The 21,674-nt window shown below is 35.0% G+C and overlaps 2 protein-coding genes across 3 annotated transcripts; one reads left to right on the top strand and one right to left on the bottom strand.

The window, feature by feature from the left end:
- The first annotated feature begins 8,166 nt into the window (after nucleotides 1-8,166).
- LOC107492022 (myosin-11-like) lies at nucleotides 8,167-16,355 on the top strand. Its single transcript, XM_052263293.1, has 35 exons — nucleotides 8,167-8,289; nucleotides 8,380-8,525; nucleotides 8,612-8,768; nucleotides 8,867-9,085; nucleotides 9,170-9,319; nucleotides 9,406-9,542; nucleotides 9,631-9,777; nucleotides 9,853-9,954; nucleotides 10,071-10,128; nucleotides 10,219-10,320; nucleotides 10,404-10,441; nucleotides 10,612-10,738; nucleotides 10,819-10,989; nucleotides 11,143-11,274; nucleotides 11,402-11,511; nucleotides 11,631-11,691; nucleotides 11,843-12,020; nucleotides 12,130-12,335; nucleotides 12,423-12,542; nucleotides 12,802-12,900; nucleotides 13,017-13,238; nucleotides 13,388-13,527; nucleotides 13,629-13,740; nucleotides 13,856-13,900; nucleotides 13,997-14,251; nucleotides 14,351-14,506; nucleotides 14,594-14,800; nucleotides 14,937-15,080; nucleotides 15,190-15,260; nucleotides 15,362-15,461; nucleotides 15,565-15,621; nucleotides 15,716-15,772; nucleotides 15,853-15,933; nucleotides 16,033-16,115; nucleotides 16,232-16,355. Exons 1-35 carry the CDS (start codon nucleotides 8,182-8,184, stop codon nucleotides 16,353-16,355), a joined length of 4,422 nt encoding a protein of 1,473 aa, XP_052119253.1. The 5' UTR covers nucleotides 8,167-8,181.
- Nucleotides 16,356-17,059: 704 nt separating this feature from the next.
- On the bottom strand, nucleotides 17,060-19,246 carry LOC107492024 (F-box protein At5g03970). 2 transcript variants are annotated; one of them, XM_016112985.3, is made up of 2 exons: nucleotides 19,131-19,246; nucleotides 17,060-18,515 (listed from the first exon to the last, which is right to left on the bottom strand). In XM_016112985.3, exon 2 carries the CDS (start codon nucleotides 18,471-18,473, stop codon nucleotides 17,262-17,264), a length of 1,212 nt encoding a protein of 403 aa, XP_015968471.1. In that variant the 5' UTR covers nucleotides 18,474-18,515; nucleotides 19,131-19,246; the 3' UTR covers nucleotides 17,060-17,261. The 2 variants fall into 2 exon arrangements, with proteins under 2 accessions (XP_015968471.1, XP_015968473.1); XM_016112987.3 differs by having other exon boundaries at nucleotides 17,060-18,508; nucleotides 19,131-19,240.
- Nucleotides 19,247-21,674: the final 2,428 nt, after the last annotated feature.

Below are 21,674 nucleotides of genomic sequence, written 5' to 3'. Positions count from 1 at the left end.
CCAATGCTTTGTTCATCCCTACCTTTAATTTCAAACTCATATCTGTTTCCAAGTTAACCGCATCCTTGCATTGCAAAACGATCTTTACTAATAAAAATTGTAAGATACAGGATCTGCAAACTTTGAGATTGATTGGTGCAGCTAGCAATATTGATGGTTTGTATCTTTTGAACAAAGAAATTCAGGCTCTCCCCCACGTCGCAATGGTTTCTAGTAGTACTAATTCACAATATTTATGGCACAACAGATTAGGACATCCGCCCCATGATAGGCTAGTTGCATTACAAAAATATTTTGATTTCATTGATTGTAAAATAAGTCATGAGCCTTGTCACTCATGTCATATTGGCAAGCAAAAAAGACTACCTTATAGTGATAGCTCTACTGTTGCTTTAACTGTCCTTGAGCTAATACATGTTGACATTTGGGGACCTATTTTCAATTTCCACATTCTTTTGTAAACGTTACTTTTTAACCATTGTAGATGGTTATTTTAGATTTACTTCGATTCTTTTCATGAAAACTAAAGCAGAAGCTTCTCAATTAGTTAGGAACTTTGTTGCTTTTGCAAAAACTAAATTTCATGCAGTAGTAAAAACAATAAGAACAGATAATGACCCTGAATTCTTGATGCCTTGTTTCTACAATTCAAATGGAATCATTCATTAGCAGACTTGCGTTGAAACACCACAGCAGAATTGCATTATTGAGCGTAAGCATCAATACATTCTTGCTGTGGCTCGACAATGCCATTCTGCTGTTTTAGAACTATGGCGTTGGACATGCAGTTTTTCTGATAAATCGTTTATCTACCCTTTTTTGAAAAACCAATTGCCTTATCAAGTCCCTATCAAAAATTACTTGACATTTCTAACATCAAAATTTTTGACTGTTTAGCATATGCTGCCAGCCTTACAAGGAACAGAACCAAATTGGATCCGAGAGCAAGAAAGTGCTTACTTCTTGGATTCAGGGAGGAAACAAAGGGCTATGAGTTTCTTCAAAGTCTCATATTACATACAATGCATCTCATGATGATTTTGATTACAGCTTTTTGGAAGGTACCCAGATTCGGGTTTTGGAAAATAATGATGTTGCCATTTTACAAATAAATCCTCCTAATTCATAAGACATTAGTACTCTAAATCATGATGATGCATTATGTGATCCACATAATGAATTAATGATGATGAAATTTTGCCTTATCCTCAAATTCATGATTATTTAGAGTCTCCAACACACATAGTGGGTTCAAGTAGTGATGCAACTGTCATTCCTCTATCTTCTATGTTTTCTGAAAGTGTTGTAATGAGGAGGTCTACGAGACAAACCAGGCCACCTACATATTTGCAGGACTATGAATGTCAGGTCATCAACGATGCTTAGCCCAAAGCACAACTTTGCACTCAAAGGTACCCTATCTCTTATGTCTTATCATACACTAGGCTTTCTCCTATGCATCTTGCATTTTTTCTTATCATTCAAAATTGAAGGTTACAGAAGGCTCAGAGAAGGGGGGTTGAATCTATGGCATTCTTTTGCTTTAATGGATTAAGCCTTTAATATCAAACTTTCACTTAAAATCTATTTGAACTGTGCAGCGAAGTTTTTATGAGACGATTCCATTTTGTCTCATAAATATCATCATAAAATAGAACTTAGAGAAAGAGAAGAAAGATGACACAAGCATGCATCCTGGTTCAGTTACCTTGTGCAATGCAACCTACATCCAGTCTCCACCACAACAGTGGTGTAATTTCCATTATAATTAAAGTATTACATATACCAATTTCTTAGGATTCACTCAATACTTTTCTCTCTCAAGTTTTTATCTAACTTGACTTGGTTATGCTAATACCTAACTCTTCACTCTAAGTGCTAACCCAACTTAGAAAGGGGCACCTCACAGGTAAAAGACACAAGACATATGAAACAACCTAAAGACATTTGAAATCACTCTAGGCTTTTCTCTCAAGTGTTTCACTAAGTCTTTTTTTTTTGTCACTTATAGGCTTTTTCTTGAATTCTCTCTTTCAGCCGTTTACCTCTCTAAGAAATTATAGAAAGATATATATTGAAAATGAATACAAACTATAAAACATGAAGGAGATTGATACATTAACAGCCTCTATTGCTATCACTTGAACTGGATTCAGCTAACTTTGATTAAGTTCTTGATCTTGGTGGAATGCTTCTTTGACTTAGAAAACATTGTCCAAAATGGTGAACTCTTCTCAGGGAAGCTCTCTTCAAACACTCTCCGATTCTAGTTCTTTCTCCTTGTCTTGAAAAAAATAAAATTTTTCCTTTTGTACCTCTTTTCAAGTTTTTCTTTTTTATTTCTCCTGAGTCAACTCTTTGAGCTGTATGCCTTCCCAACTTGTCATTTCACTATCTTCAATTAACCCCCAAATTAGAGATTTTAAAGCTGGTCCTTTTTGCTTGACCGAAGACCTTAGAGTAATAAGGAAAATGTTGTTCAGTGGTAAATCTAAATCCAAACCCTTGAGATAGTATTTTGTCCCCAAACAATTTGAGCCATTGATTCACATCTGTGATTATCAGAAAATACTTTCTCCATTTATCCCAAATTAGAGTTGCAGAGATTTGGAGAAGGAGTAAAGAAAATAAATTGCATGCAAATGGAAATAAATCACCTTTATCCTCTAACTTAGCTTAGCTTGCTTTGATTTGGGTGATTAGACATTAGCTTTTGTGATTTACCTTTCTCTCTATTTCTTCTCTGGTGAATAAATAAGAAGGATGAAGCTCTTTTCTTTCTTTCTGATTCTGACCGAAGCAAGTTTGTGAACTTTGGCCTTGGAATGCTTCTACTTGGTGGAATTTTCTTGGACTTGGGTTAGATTTATTTTCCATTCAGCCCAACTGATTTCTCTGCTTTATTTCCTTGGGCTTTGTTAGATAGAGAACCCACCGAAAGTCTTGTTTATGTTTTTATCTGTTTGGACGGCTGCATATTTGATTTTGGTTTGCAACACTAATCAAATGCAATCAAAACTAATTGGGTGTTTAATCCAATACATCAATGTTTGTCATTATCAATTAAGTTAGATATGTTCTTAATTCTACAAAAATTTATAGCCAAAATGCTATGAGGATGCTGTCACTCAACCCTGTTGGCAAGAAGATATTAAAGCTGAACTCCTTACTTTGGAAGAAAATAAAACATGGGGGCTAACCTCTTTACTTGCTGGTAAAAGAGCTATCGGTTGCAATTGGGCGTTTCGTGTAAAGTATCACCTATATGGAAAAATAGAGTGACACAAGGCACGCCTAGTTGCCAAGGGATTCACACAGGTAGTAGGGGTGGATTATAAGGACACATTCAGTCTGGTTGTTAAATTAGGTACTCTAAGGGTTGTTCTGGCTGTTGCTGTTGTTAAGGGTTGGCACCTAAAGCAAATTGACGTGAATATTACCTTCTTACATCGTGAGCTTGATGAGGAGGTGTATATGAAGGTGCCTCCGGATTTAGAAGCCACACCTGGCCAAATTTGCAAGCTTGAAAAATCCTTATACGGGTTGAAGCAGGCGAGCAGACAATAGAATTGCAAGCTCAAATCTGTTCTTCTTAAGATGAATTTTACTCAATACAAGTTCGATTACAGTCTGCTCATCAAATCTATAGCACTTGGTTTCACGGATGTCTTGGTGTATATGGAGTTATGGACGACTTGGTGTTGGTAGGAAATGATTTATATGAGATCGAGTTAGTTAAAAGTGTGTTTCATGACAAATTTCAAATCAAGGACATAGGGGATTTAAAGTATTTTCTTGGATTGGAGGTAGCACAATCTAAGAGTGGCATTGTTCTGTATCAACGGAAGTATGTCCTTGACATGCTTAAGGAAATTGGATTCGAGAATTGCAAACCTGCTACCACACCTATCAACTATGGGGTTAAACTCAGCAAGGATGTTGGGGAATTACTCACAGACTTTATGATCGTAGGCAAACTTCTATATCTTTTCAATACCAGACCTGATATAAGCTATGCTATTGGGAAGCTGAGTTAATTCTTGGATTGTGCAACTACTGAACACCTAAAAGCTATGCATAGAGTGCTTCGCTATGTCAAAGGTTCTCCTACTACTGGCTTGTTTTTTTTCTATCTGATGCAACTTATGGGATTCTCTGACTCAAACTGGGCAGGTTATCCTGATTCTCGTAGATCCGTTTCTGCTTATTGCTTCTACCTTGGTCTTTCTCTGGTTACTTGGAAGAGTAAGAAGTAACTCACAGTTGCGGCTTCCTCTTCTGAAGCTGAGTATCGAGCACTAACATTAGCTACACAGGAAGCTCAGTGGCTAAGCTATGTTCTTAAGGATCGACCTTGGTGTACCACTTCAAAAATCCATCAACTTGTATTGTGATAACAATTCTGTCATCTACATTGCTACAAACCAGTGTTTCACGAACGCACTGAGTACATTGAGGCAGACTGCCATATCGTGACAAATTACAAGAACACTTGATTCATCCTTTGCCCATCTTTGCTGACAATCAAACTGCTGACATTCTCACCAAACCACTTGCTCCTGGCCCTTTTGCTGCAGCTTACTTGAATCTCTTCTCTCCCAATACTCCATCCTTATGGGGGGGTGTTACTTGATTATGCTGGTTGCTGATTATTATTTAATAGGAAGTTAGAAGTTGTTACTAGTGTTACTATAGTTTCTTTGCTTAGTTAGGCAATTTGTTAACTTGTTGAGGTCTGTTATCATTAGCTTTGCTAAGCTATACAAAGTTAGCTAGAATAATATAGCCATATATATAGTTGTCATTAGCATTATAACGAGTGTGATTCTTTATTAATGTAAGTTTATTACTCATTTTTACCTCAGTTTTTTTAGTTATGTGTTCTTCTCCACAAACACATCAAATTTTCACACATTCTTTTTGTTATTGACGAAAAATTTGTCAAAAAATTTATCTGTATCAGTGAGATTAAATTCGTTAAAAATATTTTTTTATAATATATAATATTGTTCCATCTAACTCCTAATAGAATAAGATGAAAACTATGATAATAATGATGAGAACGAAGATGATACTCAAAATTATAACTCACATTTTTTTATGTTTTATTGGATATAATATCTCCAAATACTTGGTTTTATGTTTAGAATAGATTTATTTGTTTTTAGTATTTTTTTTAGATTGTTAAGATGATTAATTTGTTTGTTTCTTGATTATTATAAATATTTTAATTTACGTTTGATTTTTGTTGAAAATTAGATAAAAAAATTTCATAATTAAATTTATATTTATTTTATATGAAAATATGTTAGTTTTGTGATTAAAAGCCTAAAAAAATATATATTCTACCTTATGGATGAATTTACCGACAAATAATAAAATTATTAACGTTTTTTTAAAATAAATTATCGACAAAAAATTTGAAGAGACTTGCTATACATATAAGTCTTTTTGGCATATAAGTCTATATAAGTCAGCCCAACCCCAACAAAAACAACTCTTAATTTAAAGAGCGTGTAAACACATACTTTCTCAACTTTGAATAGCGTGAAATAAGAAAGGGTTCTTCTTCAACGTTTATATTTCACGTTCTTCCTCCTACTTCTTCTCCTTGTTTTTGTTCTCTTTCTTCTTTGCTTTCTTCCTCATTTTTCTTCGTATTGCTTCTTCTTTTTCGGGTTTTCATCTTCATTGTAGTTCTTTTTATTGTTGTTATTGTTGCTGTATTTTTTTCTCCTTCTCTTTCTATTGATTTTGCAATATTATGTATTTTTTTCTTCTTTGTTTGAGTTTTTCTCCCAAGAAGAATTATAAGAAAACGAAATAAGATGAGGAAGAAGAAACAGTAGAAGATGAGAAGGAGAAAGAGGAAGAGTTTTGAATTATGTCAAACTTTAGAATAAAAATACACCCAAATATCTTCATGTTACACCCAAATATCTTCGTATTACACCCAAATTTGTTGTAATACAGAAAAATATTTTCTCTAATGCTGTATTTTTCTTCTTCTTTTTTTCCTTATTTCTTTCTTTCTTTTAGTTAAATGAATGTAAGTTCATTCCAAGTAATTTTGCAACATTATGTGTTTCTTTTTCTTTGTTTGATTTTTTATTTTTATTCTTATTAAGAGAGTAAAATAAGAAAAAATTTGAGAAGGTAAAACAAAAAAGAAAAAATAAATAAGAAAAAAAGAAAAAGGAAGATGATAATGATGATAAAAAAAAAGAAGAAGTAGTAGAAGATGAGAAGGAGGAAGAGGAAGAGTTTTGAATTATGCAAAACTTATCAGAATAAAAATACACTTAAAATTCTTAAATACACCCAAATATCCTCGTGTTGTACCAAAATATATTCGTGTTACACTCAAATTTGCTGTAAATACAGAAAAATATTTCTTCTAATGTTGCATTTTTTTCTTTTGAATTGAACCATACCTTAGGCACTTGATTGAATTCAAAACAATAAAAGGAGAAGAAGAAATTCTAATGAAAAAATAAGGAGGAAGAGGAGGAGAAAAAAGAGGTGGTGTTGATGACAACAATAACGAAGAAGAAAAACGTGTCGTATCAGTACAAAACACATAAATATAAATAACTTATAAAGACTTGTATGAAAAAAATATTTGTATATTAAAAATAATTTAAATTTGAAACGTTTGACTTTATTAATTACCGCATAAAAAATTTACCGAAAAATTTGCTGCTCGTTATCGACTATCTATCAAAAAGTTTGATGTATTTAGACAAATGGGCGAGGCAATTATCGAAGTAAAATTTGTCAGTTACTAAAAAAAATCCGTGAATAAATTATTACCAACAAGGCTTTTATTAACAGACGAAATCCCTCACTGATTAAAAATCTGTCGGTATATCCATCTATAACATGTTGTTTTGTGGTTGTGTATACATCACAAATCAGGTATATATTTGTGTTATTTTGTTATTTTGATAAAATAAATCATATGTACTTACCATGCATATACCATAAATATCTCTTATAAAAACAAATTGGAGGCTATTTATTTGATCAGATTATACAATTGCATTTACATTAAAGGGTAGCTGTTATACTAACACATTATTCATCAATCAAATAGTTTATCACAAAGTATACATTATGTTTCAAACTAAATTATTATTATTATTATTATAAAATTTTTTTCAACAGACATTTAATTACCTCTTTATTATCTACTAGCTAGCTAGTATGTAAAGAAATATACATATATATAAATACAAATATATGAGTTAAATGTTAAAAAGATAAAAATATAACAGCAACATAAAACATAAAAGTCAAACAGAACGTATGTAATTTTATTTAAAACTTCATTCATATTTTAATAACATTTTCATCATAATAAAAATTCTTGTAAAAATAAATTTAAGAAAAAAGCTAGGTCAAAAGTAAAATAGGAATATTTGAAAAAAAAATTGTGTTATGTGTTGCTTGTTTTATATAAACACACAAGATTGTAGATAATTTACGCATGTAATAGATGAATATTTTAGTACGAAAATCTTATATAACAATAATGTTACCGTGTTAATTGAATATGATAGAGAGACGAATTATTCTGTTAGAGAGAAAGAGATGGATAAGAATTGTAGCCACAAGTTGGCGAAAGGGAAGGAAAGGGAAGAAGATCGAAGGTGGTGTTGGCGAAGTTACAGGGGCTCCCATCCTTTGAACAATGTGGCCACTCACTCACTCATTCACAATCCAAACTTACTACCACTTCATTCCACACTTGGTTACATCATCTTCAACACTTTACATAACATGATGATAACAATTAATTAATACTCCTTATTTGCCCTTCCCACTTTGCACCTCAATAATGGTACGTTATCGATCTATTTTCTTCTTTCTCTTTCTATGCATGCATGCATGCATGCATGCATGCATGATCTGATCTGTTTTGCATGATGCAGGGGACTCCAGTGAATATCATTGTGGGGTCTCACGTCTGGGTTGAAGATCCAGACGAAGCTTGGCTCGATGGACAGGTTTCTAAAATCACTGGCAAGGATGTTGAAGTCGCCACATCCAATGGAAAGAAGGTTCCTATCTTTCTTTCTTTCTTTCTTTCTATTAATTATTATTATTTTTCTCTAACCACAACCATGCATGCATGGACCTCAGATTACTGCAAAGTTATCAAAGATATATCCCAAGGATATGGAAGCTCCTGCTGGCGGAGTGGATGATATGACCAAGCTCTCGTATCTGCACGAGCCTGGAGTTTTGCAGAACTTGAAAAGTAGATATGAATTGAATGAAATATATGTAAGTAATAATAATTAAGGCTTTCAATTTCTATTCATCATCGATCAATAAGAATTAAGATCTATATCTATCTTGTTGTTGCCATGGCAGACATACACTGGAAACATTCTGATTGCTATAAATCCATTCCAAAGGCTACCTCACATTTACGATGCACACATGATGCAACAATACAAGGGAGCACCGTTTGGTGAATTAAGCCCTCATGTATTTGCAGTTGCTGATGTTGCTTACAGGTATGTTACGTACCTAATTAATCATCACAATTCGATTTATATTTTGTTTAATTCGGTGGTGATTTCATGAATTTGTTATCAATCAGGGCTATGATTAACGAAGGAAAAAGCAATTCAATTCTTGTCAGTGGAGAAAGTGGAGCCGGTAAAACTGAAACTACGAAAATGCTTATGCGATACCTTGCTTATTTAGGAGGAAGGGCTGCCACCGAAGGAAGAACAGTTGAACAGCAAGTTCTTGAAGTACGATGCAAATAAACCACTCTTTTTTTCTTTTTTCTTTTTTTATGTTTGAATTTTGACTCATTTGGGGTTTTTGAATGAACTGGATCTAAGTGCAGTCAAATCCAGTGTTAGAAGCCTTTGGAAATGCTAAAACTGTGAGGAACAACAATTCGAGTCGATTTGGTAAATTCGTTGAGATCCAATTTGATAAGAATGGAAGAATCTCAGGAGCAGCCATTAGAACATACCTTCTAGAAAGATCTAGGGTTTGTCAAGTAAATGATCCTGAACGCAATTACCACTGCTTCTATCTTCTCTGTGCTGCACCGCAGGAGGTAACTTGCGCCGCACTTAATCTACTTATAGTTGCTACGATTCGCTTCATTATGTAAACTCGTTGCAATTTCTTCTGCTAACAGGAAGTTGAGAAATACAAATTAGGACATCCTAAAACATTTCACTACCTTAATCAGTCAAAATGTTATGAACTGGCCGATATAAGCGATGCTCGCGAGTATCTTGCCACTAGAAGAGCTATGGACATTGTTGGAATAAGCCAAAAGGATCAGGTATCTATAATGTGTCTCTTTTTGGAAAGAATGAATTTGGCTTCTTGACAGAACAATTCGAATCATTATCATTGCGTCTTTGCCAGGAAGCAATTTTCAGAGTAGTTGCTGCTATTCTTCATCTTGGTAACATTGCGTTTACCAAAGGAAAGGAAGCTGATTCATCTGTTCCAAAAGATGATAAAGCCAAATTCCACCTGAAAACCACTGCTGAGCTTCTCATGTAAGATTGAGTTATTACTCCTATGTCAACTTGATTCTCAATTACTTTTAAGATGATTTTAGTTATACTGTATTTTTCACTTGATCAGGTGTGATCTTGCTGGTTTGGAAGATGCATTAGTGAAGCGTGTGATGATCACCCCAGAGGAAGTTATTAAACGGAGCCTCGATCCGGCAAGCGCAGCAATAAGCAGAGATGGCTTGGCGAAAACAATATATTCTAGACTCTTTGACTGGTAATTAAGAAAAAAATATAATCAAATTCTAGCTATTCAAAACCTGCTCCACTAATGTGTTTAATTTGTTACTAGGTTGGTGGACAAGATTAACAATTCGATCGGACAAGACACGACTTCTAAATGTTTGATTGGAGTCCTTGATATCTATGGCTTTGAAAGCTTTAAAACCAACAGGTAATATGTAGTTTTAGAAGTACATCCACTAGACTTCATTAATGGAAGATATTGAAAGCACCCTATGCTTGTTTTCAATTCTTTGTAACTCATTTTCAGCCTATCATGCTCTGCAGCTTTGAGCAGTTTTGCATTAATTTCACAAATGAGAAGTTGCAGCAACATTTCAATCAGGCAAAGTCTCAGACCACCATAACCACTTCTAGAAAAAATGCTTACGACTATTATAACCCTTCTTAATTTGGTTTTGATTATGAATTTCAGCACGTATTTAAAATGGAACAAGAAGAATATACAAAGGAGGAGATCAATTGGAGCTACATTGAATTTGTTGACAACCAAGATGTTTTGGACCTTATTGAAAAGGTTGTTTTTGTTTTTCTCTTCTTACACTTCACTTATTGAGTTTATAAGCAGTCAATTTAAATAAAACCTTTTTTCATTTGCAGAAACCTGGTGGAATCATTGCTCTCCTTGATGAAGCTTGGTAAGACATTGTTTTTGATATAAGTTCATGGCTTGCTATGGTGATTCTGTATTCGTTTTTGGTGGCAAAAATGATTTGATCCATTGTTGTCTGTGCTTTGAATCTGAAGTTCCAAATTACATAACATGTCCAATTGCTTTTTCGTTCTCACTTTTCCCCTGGTTTTTCAGCATGTTTCCAAAGTCAACACATGAAACGTTTTCAAACAAACTGTATCAGACATTTAAGAATCATAAGCGCTTCATTAAGCCAAAATTGTCTCGGACAGATTTCACTATTTCTCATTATGCAGGCGAGGTATGACTTATTCTCATATCAGAAGCTTCAGCAAAGTGAGACATTTTTTCTTCTTAATGCTAACTGTCCTTAATATGCAGGTGCAATACCAGTCTGATCAATTTCTAGACAAAAACAAGGATTATGTTGTCCCTGAGTATCAAGATTTGCTGGGTGCTTCCAAATGTTCTTTTGTAGCTGGCCTTTTTCCTCCACTTCCAGAAGAGACATCAAAATCTTCCAAATTTTCTTCAATTGGTTCTCGCTTTAAGGTATCACTCTTGTTCTAGTTTTCATTATCAAAATCTTGGACACTGTTACCTTTTATTGCATCGATATATGTATAAGATCATGTCAGTTCCATCAAAATAGAGCTGTAGATATGGAAGCTAATAAACCTTGTGTTGGTATCCTGAATGGTGCAGCTACAACTGCAGTCACTGATGGATACATTAAACTCTACAGAGCCTCATTACATTAGATGTGTGAAACCAAACAACCTCCTGAAGCCTGCAATTTTTGAGAATCAAAACATTATGCAACAACTTCGTTGTGGTGTGAGTATGCTTTGATTGTTCTCTTTTTATCTCCTTCCTTGAATGATGATTTGTACAAATATAAATCCATAGTTTCTTCATGATTTTAGCCTTTCTTCAGAGTTGTCTCTAACTGTTTTCCCTGCAGGGTGTTTTAGAGGCAATCAGAATTAGTTGCGCGGGCTACCCTACTCGGCGTGCTTTCTTTGAATTTATGCATCGGTTTAGCCTCCTCGCCCCGGAGATCGCAGATTCACAGTAAGAACTCTTGTAGCATATCTTTTGTGTCAGAACCGAAGATTTGGAATTGATGTTTCCAGATACTTTTCTACCAAAGACAATATTGTTGATCTGCTATGTTTTTTCACCTGTGGCAGCCACGATGAGAAGGTTGTTTGCCAAAAGATTCTAGAAAAAATGGGGCTTGCTGGATATCAGGTACTTCCATATGTTTTATAATTCATAGTGCCTTTTTCACCTATAAGTCTATACATGAATACTATCAAGACTATTGTACAATCATAAAAAAGGCATATGTTTAATTGACATTTATGGCCGGACTTCATTTTATATTTGTCAACTGTTGTAGATTGGAAAAACAAAGGTATTCCTAAGGGCAGGTCAGATGGCTGAACTAGATGCTCGTAGGGCTCAAGTACTCAGCAATGCAGCAAAAACTATCCAACGGCGTGTACGAACCTATCAAGCTCGACAACATTATCTTTCATTGCGGACGAAGACCATATTCGTGCAGTCTGTGTGCAGAGGTGAGGTTTTTTACAAGTTAAACAGCTAAACCGTTTTTTTATGATAGCTGCAATATCCTATGGTTAAGCAATAATGTATATACGTTAATAAGCCTGATACATTGTGCAGCAAACCTTGCATGCAAACTTTATCAGAACATGAGGCGGAAAGCAGCTGCAATAAAAATTCAGAAGCATGCTCGCAGATATGAAGCTAGGAAATCATATAGGAAACTCCACGCATCAGTTCTTACCTTACAAACAGCTTTAAGGGCAGTGGCATCCCTTAAAGAGTTCAAGTTTAGAAAACAGACTAAAGCCTCAATCATTATTCAGGTATGATTTGAGTTGGACTATTGTAATGTCTATCAGGACCAGCCACAAGCACGATCAGTTTTTAAAATCTCTGTCCAAATATGGCAGGCTCGTTATAGGTGCCACAGAGCTTCTAAATATTACAAGAGGCTTAAGGTAGGAGCAATAGTCGCACAATGCAGATGGAGGGGGAAGATGGCCAGGAGAGAACTCAGGAAACTGAAGATGGTAAGTTTCTCTAACTATGTTCTTATGTTGTACATGAAACATGTGAAACAGATGCAAAATAAAGCTTGTAGTGAACAACAGAAGGGAATATCAAATCCCTATGGGCATCATCTGAATGTCAAGCATCATTTCTGTGCTCCCAGATCTTTTAGTTCCTCTTATTGGTGGTTTTTTGAATGGCTAAAAATGAAATAGTTAAGCTTCTTATCTTTTGTTTTTCCTACTCTAAGTTGACATATCTTTTGATTTGCATGATTAGGCTGCAAGAGAAACTGGTGCACTTCAAGAAGCAAAGGACAAACTTGAAAAAAGGGTGGAGGAACTCACCTGGCGTCTCCAACTAGAAAAAAGTTTGCGGGTGAGAGTGTTTTTTGTTTTGCAATTAGATATAAGTTGGTGGACTTTGTTATTTTGATATCTTTACATAATCATGCATACTATAACTCCTGAAGAAAACTATGTTGAATTCTGCAGACCAACCTCGAAGAGTCTAAAGCACAAGAGATATCGAAACTGCAGAATTCATTACAGGAGATGCAGGGTAAACTTGATGAAACCAATGCTCTGCTTGTCAAGGAGCGAGAGAATGTAAAGAAGGTTACCATCGAAGCAACTCCGGTTATCCAAGAAAAGGAGGTTATTGTTGAAGACACTGCAAAGATTGACGCACTAACAGCGGAAGTTGAGAGGCTAAAGGTAACCATGTTCAACATTTCAAATCTTTTACTACTCTTATAGACTAATTTGATATCATCTTATGCTCATAGTGATATACTTAAGTTCATGTAGGTGCCTAATGATTATCACAACTAATTTGTGTTGCCTGTGCCTTTATCTTTGAACAGACTTCCCTTGAGACGGAGAAACAGAAAGCTGATGAATTTGAAAAGAAATATAATGAAATCCAAGCTTCGAGTGAAGAAAAGACTCACAAATTAGAAGACACAGAGAAGAAGGCTCGTCAGCTCCAAGAATCACTACACAGGTAATACAAATAATGAACAGTAGAATCAATGTTAATATCATGTGACTCATATTCATCCTTAATTTTTTGAGAAGACTAAATCCTCATAATTGTTTGATTAGGCTGGAAGAGAAGATTCATAATTTAGAATCAGAGAATCAAGTTCTACGTCAACAAGCTCTGTCCATGTCTCCTAACAAGTTCCTCTCAGGCCGCTCCAGATCAATTATGCAGGTGTCCTTTTAATGAACTTATGAACCACCATACAGGATTAACAACATGAATCTTTAAGTTGGTTTAAATAACTTTTTGTTAATATAGTTTTTTTTTTTTAATTTTGTTTTGATAGAGAGTTGAGAGTGGACATATTGCAGTGGAGTCTAAGCCATCTTTGGTAACTGAATTTATTCGAATCATTGTTACTTTTTTTAGGTATATTATGCATATGTGGATTTTTAACTTGTTCTCTATCTTCTTATGAACCATCCAGGAGATGCATAGTCCATCAATGAACCACAGAGAATCCTCTGAAATGGAGGATAAGCCACAGAAGTCATTGAATGAGAAACAGCAAGAGAATCAAGAGTTGCTCATTAGATGCGTTGCACAACATTTAGGCTTTGCTGGAAATAGACCAATTGCAGCCTGTATCATATACAAATGCCTATTGCATTGGAGATCGTTTGAAGTTGAGCGTACCAGTGTTTTCGATCGCATAATCCAAACTATTGGGCATGCAATTGAGGTGTGAAATGCATCAATTTTCATGTGCTACATTTATCTTTTAAACTTCCTCTTCTTTCTCAGCAGATTTCATTTCACTGACATTTTTATATGGCTTCAGACACAGGAGAACAATGATGTCTTGGCTTATTGGTTATCCAATGCTTCTACGCTTCTCTTGTTACTCCAGCGCACCCTTAAAGCGAGTGGTGCAGCTGGAATGGCTCCTCAACGCCGTCGTTCTTCATCAGCAACTCTTTTTGGAAGGATGACACAAGTAAGTGTAACTTCTCAGTCTAATAGATTTAAAAATTTTGCGTCTTCAGATCAGCATGGTGATTTATTTTCCTATATTTTGTTTCAGAGTTTCCGTGGAGCACCGGGGGGAGTGAACCTTTCTCTCATCAATGGTGGCATGAATGGTGGAGTGGATGCATTAAGACAAGTTGAAGCTAAGTACCCAGCTTTGCTTTTCAAACAGCAGCTTACAGCTTATGTGGAAAAGATATATGGAATGATCAGAGATAATTTGAAGAAAGAAATTTCTCCTTTGCTTGGATTGTGCATTCAGGTATGATGATTTCTTCATTCACAAGTTTCTATGTACATGTCTATCATGCATGCATGCATTCACAAGCTCATAAAGCTTTTTCATTTGCAAAGTTTCTTCTCAAAGGGTAACTGTTTTTAAATGCAATATGAGACAGGCACCAAGAACATCCAGAGCAAGCTTGGTTAAGGGATCATCACGTTCAGTTGCAAACACCGAAGCTCAGAAAGCCTTGATTGCACATTGGCAAGGGATAGTTAAGAGCCTTGGAAACTTCTTAAATACTCTAAAAGCAAATCATGTTAGTACAACAACATTTTGCCCCCGTGTTATGTATGCATTATTTATTTTATGTTACTTTATTAAACTAGCTTGCTTTAAATTTTCCGATTTTGTTTTCATTTTGACAGGTTCCTCCATTCTTGGTTCGTAAGGTGTTCACCCAAATTTTTTCATTCATCAACGTCCAACTTTTCAACAGGTTAGTTTGTTCTGTTTTCCATTGTTTTGTGGTAGTTTTCTGTTCTTCGAATCAGAATTCAGGTTTAATGCCTTGTGTATTCATTTGTTTTTCCTTTACAGTCTTCTCTTAAGACGAGAGTGCTGCTCATTTAGCAACGGAGAATATGTGAAAGCTGGTTTGGCTGAATTGGAGCATTGGTGTTATAAAGCAACAGATGAGGTGCATTAACTATTTCACATTGTTTTTTTGTTATACTACACAGTTCTTTCATATATACTTAAAACCTCTCCCTACATATTTCTCTTGGGGCAAAAATATGCAGTATGCAGGCTCAGCTTGGGATGAACTCAAACATATAAGACAGGCTATAGGATTTCTGGTATCTATATATATTTCTACCCTATATTGGCTATGAACCATGTGAATAGAAGTTAAGAATTCAGTACTAATATTTTATGCCGTTACTAATTTAGGTCATACATCAAAAACCAAAGAAAACGCTGGATGAAATAAGTCATGACCTATGTCCTGTAAGTGAATACTTTCTCTTTCTACATATAAATTCACTTTTCCAAATACCTGGCTATAATTGTGAATTTTCTATTTGTAGGTACTTAGTATACAACAGTTATATCGAATAAGTACTATGTACTGGGATGACAAGTATGGCACACACAGTGTGTCCCCTGATGTAAGTTCTTACAGCAAACTATTTCTTAAACTAAGTCCACAAGTCAAGTATAAAACTATGTTGAACTTTTCTGTTTCAATTTTTTTTCTTTTCATCTAGGTCATATCCAATATGAGAGTGTTGATGACTGAAGATTCAAATAATGCCGTTAGTAATTCTTTCCTGTTGGATGATGATTCAAGGTATGCCATATTTTGTTCAGAAATGTCATAGATATGATTATTTCTAGTCTCAAACATATGAGATAATTTTTTACAATACCTTTGCCATTAACCGTTTGGAAGTATCTACTTTGCAGCATTCCATTTTCTGTTGATGACATATCAAAGTCGATGGAACAGATAGATATATCTGATATAGAGCCCCCACCATTAATTCGTGAGAATTCTGGCTTTAGCTTCTTGTTGCCACGCGCAGACTGATGGAGGGATGCTGATTTATTTTTTGATTTAACATACGTAATTTATTTATTAGTTGTTTCTTAAAAGGGAGACATAGTGCAGATCTTACGTTTTGGTTTTGCAGCAGCTAGATTTTGGGGGTGTGGTTAAAAGGCTTGTGACAATTTTTGCCTTCACCATCTCCTTTTTATTTGGACTTTTCACTTGTCAGCACATTTTCTTAGAATAAGATTTTGTAACTAGAAAATATAGGAATTTCACCAAAATGCAGTAATGACTAATGAATTCAAAAAGTTGCATATTATGGCATTGTGTCAGATCTAACTGATTCACATTCTCATTTCTTTTCAGTGCTTTCTTGTTAGGTATTTTTAGCTTATGACTATAAAGTTGCCAATAATGCAGTAGATTAAGCCCTTCTAAACATATATATTAAACTAGTCCTATTAATAGGTTTTTTATATAAATGAATCTGAGAACTATCTATATTACAATCTTGAGCACAATTGACTAATGAAAAAGTTTGATGTTGTAAGGCTATCAGTTTTATATAGATAAAAATCACACAAGATAAGCTGCTGTCAGCAAACAAAACCAGATTCCATATTGCATTCAAGTAACCGAAAATGGGGGTGAAAAAGCATTCTCCTATATTCATCTTTAAAAGAGCATTAGTTTAAAGTTGTTAGTGAGTTGCGACTGTTTCATCTGCAATTTTTCTATGCTGAGAAAGAACAGAATGACGATCTTAGAAGTAATAACTTCTCACTTTCTTGTTTAACAGCAGCATGGAGCCAGATACACCTACCTACCAATAAATTAATGTCTTTAATTTTCCTAATCCACATAAAAACAAAAGGACAAACATAGTCGTTGCATCTATCTATTCACAAAGAGAGGTTTATCACTACAGAAGTGATTTCCACCTTATTCAGATAAAGAAGATACTGGCCAAGCTGGTAGAAAGCAAGGAACTACTTTGCTTGATTCCCATGAAATGGCAGCTCCACGACCTTGGTAGTTTACTGGTTCTACCATTTTGTTCCCCAAATCACATAGAAAAATGCTCGACCCGGATCTGATGAAGACAGTTTTAGAATTCCGAGGAAGAAATGATAGTATCTGAGCTTCTTTAGACTGTGTACTCAAAGGTGGATTCTTCTTCCATATCACTTTGAAATTTAGTTTCCACCTTTGAACCCACTTATACTTCAGCCGAGTGCAGTTGCAGTAAAGTGAAGGGTTGTCACTTTCCTTCTCCAGTACCCATATCTCCAGACCCAAGTTACTGCTCTGACCATATTGCAAAAGACCATCAGAAGACTCCCCAAGAACACACTCTTCGTATTCATGTGATAAAGTACCCGATGGTAGTTTAACCAATGCTATATACCTGTCGCCAAGACGTGGATCATAAACAGCAATTTTTCCCCACATTGCAAACCAGTGTACAACCCCACCAACCACCATACCAACTGTCCTTGGGCGCAGTGCAAAAGATGTAGAGCATATCAAAGTGGATTGCTTCCATTTTCCTGTTTTTGACGAGTAAGTCTCGATGGAAACAGTGTTGCGTTCCCTAAGTTTGCATTCACATTTAGCACGGATCACCTTGTAACAGAGGTCATCATCAAAGGATTCCTCAACAATCAATGCCATGCACAGAGTTTTGTAGAATTGCTGGGGTTCCGGGAGTTGATATTTCTTCTTGGTCATGGTATTATACACAAAATATGTCTTTGGATGGCGACCGGAAAGAATAATGCCATTGGAACAATCAATGAAGTAGCCAAGTTGTTTGAGGATTCCAGAAAGCTTGAAATCATCACCCTCTTCACATGTGGATAAGAACGGCAGGGCGGGCTCCCAGTTAGGGCGACGGTAGCCATCTCGGGGTCTTCCAAGATACAAAAAGTTGCATACAAAGAAACCCAGAAGTCGAAAATCCTGTCCCCACTTCCTCAAGTAGCAACGGCGAAATGAAGAACTGCTTACCACACGCAGCCATCTTTTTGATACAAGAATGAGTTTGTGGACAGTTGACGGCGGCAAACGAATCAATATATCATGCAAGATGTCATCACAGTTGAGCACAGCATAAACGCTATTGCAACTCTTCTTACCCATTTCCATTCCCATTCATGTCAAAGCAAGTTATCTCCGAGCATACCTATCTGCATCCTATTAAGAGCTTAAAATTAGTACACTATAGACACATCTCAAATACTTAAACAGATAATGGGGTGCTTAAACGCATTCAATGTCATTCAAACCCATTTTAATGAAACTACTAAACGCACTACTCATCATCAGATAAATTAACTTCATCAGCTTATAGCGTATGAATATTGAATTCTACAATGAAAAATGTGCCAGAAAATATCATCCTTTCATCACTATTTACGAGATCATTCATAATCACATGACAGAAAAAATAGGATCACACAGCAGTTAGCAGGTAAAGAACCTTGCCCTCCCACCTTTCAGAAACTACGAGGTTAAGAATACGACGAATACGAAGTAGTAGTTAATAGCACAAAATTTTCAGTGAAGCCAAATCATAAAGATAAATTTTTGTAGCTTCGATTCTGAAACCCTCATCTTCCAGACCAACCCACCTAATTGGAAAACTAATGAATACATTCAAAGCATTTGGTTAAACGATTTTTGAACATTGAATCAAATATCAGAATCGGAAAAAAAAAACTTTGAAATCTAAAACAGATAACGAAATGGAAAGCAGAAAGATTAAATGAAAAAAGAGAAGAGAGGGTAAAGGGTAAACAGTATAAACACCTCAGTCATTTCATTTGTGTCTTCGGAGTTCAGAGTTGGGAGTGTGAGTACTGAGAGCACTGAGCAGTGAACGGTGCTTCAGCTGCATGCACTGTTGTCGTTTCACCATCAAACCCAGCACGCTCGTTTCCAATTCCAAATCATATATATATACGAAGAAATCACGCTTTTCTTATTCGTTTTTTTTTCTCGTACACTAAATGGGCCACATTTGGGCTTTAGTTCATCAACTTAGGTTTAGGCCTGGGTCTCATTCAAGGTCTTAATGGGCCGTACAATAGACTGGACCGCAAGACCTTTTCATGTCATACAATCATAGAATTTTTATTTCTCCGAACCAAAAGCAAAACATATTATTTTCAAGGTAACGTGACAAATGATTAACAACCAAATTTGTAATAATTTTCTGTTGTACATATTTTATACATTGCAACGAGAAAATCATCTTCCATAATTGGTTGCAGTTCCTTCTCCGCCTTCTCGTTAATGAGCTCGGTGAATGAAGAGCTGAGAAACGCTATCACCCTTAACTTGTGCATTATATATCAATTGTGAAGGCACTGTGAACGAAATTAAACACACACATTCTCTATTTTAATTTCGTAATCGCTATGTCACTATAAATTAATGTAAAATATATATGTCTTTTTGGGATTGCAATTTTTGAAATCATGAAAAGAGTCTTCAAAGATAATAAACACTTTTCAATCTTGTTGAGCTTGGAAAGAAGTTTATTGCTGTCTTTTAGAAAAACTGAAAGGCTTCGTAGATGAAAGAAATAAAAGAAAATTTAAAAAAAAAAATAGAAAGTTGGAAGGGCATAGGACTTGATAGCCATGCATAAAAGCTCAAGAGTTTGGATGAAATTGAGTGAGGACAATCTTACAAGCAAAAAGGACATCCATTTCAAAGTCAAAAAATAGACCCTATTATCTAATCTGTGATGAAACATTCATAGACATAAATAAAGTGGGATCCGAGTTGTTGAGAAGAAGGTAGAACATTTTCTCCTCGGGTTAACAGGTCAATAGATCGTAATTTTTCTCTTTATTCTTATCTATTAAGTACGGATACTTGGCTGAGTTGCCGTGTCTGCGTGTTAGACACATTTCGGATACGACATTCGTTCGACACTCATTCGACATTCAGTGTTTGTTGTATCCAACCGTGTCTTAATAAAAAATAAAAGATTTTTCGCCGGACATACTTGGACACACCTAAATACTATCACGTGTCAGCGTGTCCAGTTTTATTGTTAACATATATTCTTGAAATAAATTTAGATATGGTATATATTATTATTTATTAAAACAAAAAATATTTTAAATACTTGATATAATTAAAATAAGACATTAAAAATAATAAAAAAAATTAATTTATATTTCAATATCAATAAAATATCAAAATATCATTACGATTTATCTAAAAAATACTTTATATTTTATATATATACGTGTCCCCGTATCTTATAAGATTTTAAAATTCGCGTGTCGGTGTGTCCCGTGTCGTGTCGTGTCCCGTGTCTGTGTTAGTGTCCGTGCATCATAGATTCTTATCACTACAAAAGGTATGGATAAGTTAAAACTTTTCTAAAGTTTCTTTATCTATAATCGAGAGAACTCCTAAATGTTATATCTACCCACATTAGGTTCTCAAGCACATTAGGAAGCATTCTAAACGCTACAAACCGAGACACGGAGGTTAGGCACCTACAAAAGAAAAAACACGAGTAACATAACTGGTAAAAGAGGTCAGTCTCATCAACAATCCAAGACAAAAGATGAAAACTATTCATCTTCACTTCATTCAACAATGGCAGCATGCAAAACACTCAACATAGTAAACACATATTGTAACATCCTACCACATAGAACTTTACGTCTAGGACGTAAATCAGATGTGGCGAGGCGCTACAATCTCTAAAAAAAAATACTTATATAATATAGTTGAAAGAAATTTTAACTAGGAGCCTTGAAAAGAAGCTAAACAAAAGCGTAACAGAAGTTGCGTCACACTCGTACGGATAAACTTAAAACAGATAAAAAGATCAAAGAGAAGGATAAGTTATATACATAAGGACCAGAGTTCTAAAATATACAAATATCAAGCTCCAGACTTGACCTATGAAACTAAGGCCGGCCAGAGTATATATATATATATACAACCCAAAACATAACTCAAACTATAATATAAACTCCTGTTTCTCCATATCAACCTCTAAGAGGGACATAAAACATAAATACAGGGCGGAGAATCTATTTAAATATATACATAAACAAAATACAAACACTAAGTCCCAAAATAGTTTTTCACTTCCAAGAATTTTCAGAATGCTCAACAAGGTGCGTCTCGACCTATATCTGAAAAACAACAGAAATATGTATAAATGAGAACTAGGGGTTCTCAACATGGTAAAGGTGTCTGCATAGTTAATATAAAAGGTTTCGAGAAAACCATAAGCAATCCTAGAACTTCGACACTCAGGTTGAAACTTAAGATCCAACTAAACCAGAAATTAGGTAAAACTATCTTAGGTATTCAAGT

The sequence above is a fragment of the Arachis duranensis genome, chromosome 6, assembly GCF_000817695.3.
Source record: "Arachis duranensis cultivar V14167 chromosome 6, aradu.V14167.gnm2.J7QH, whole genome shotgun sequence".
Taxonomy (NCBI): domain Eukaryota; kingdom Viridiplantae; phylum Streptophyta; class Magnoliopsida; order Fabales; family Fabaceae; genus Arachis; species Arachis duranensis.
The sequence above is the reverse complement of the archived record's forward strand: the minus strand, read 5'-3'. Positions and strand labels throughout refer to the sequence as shown.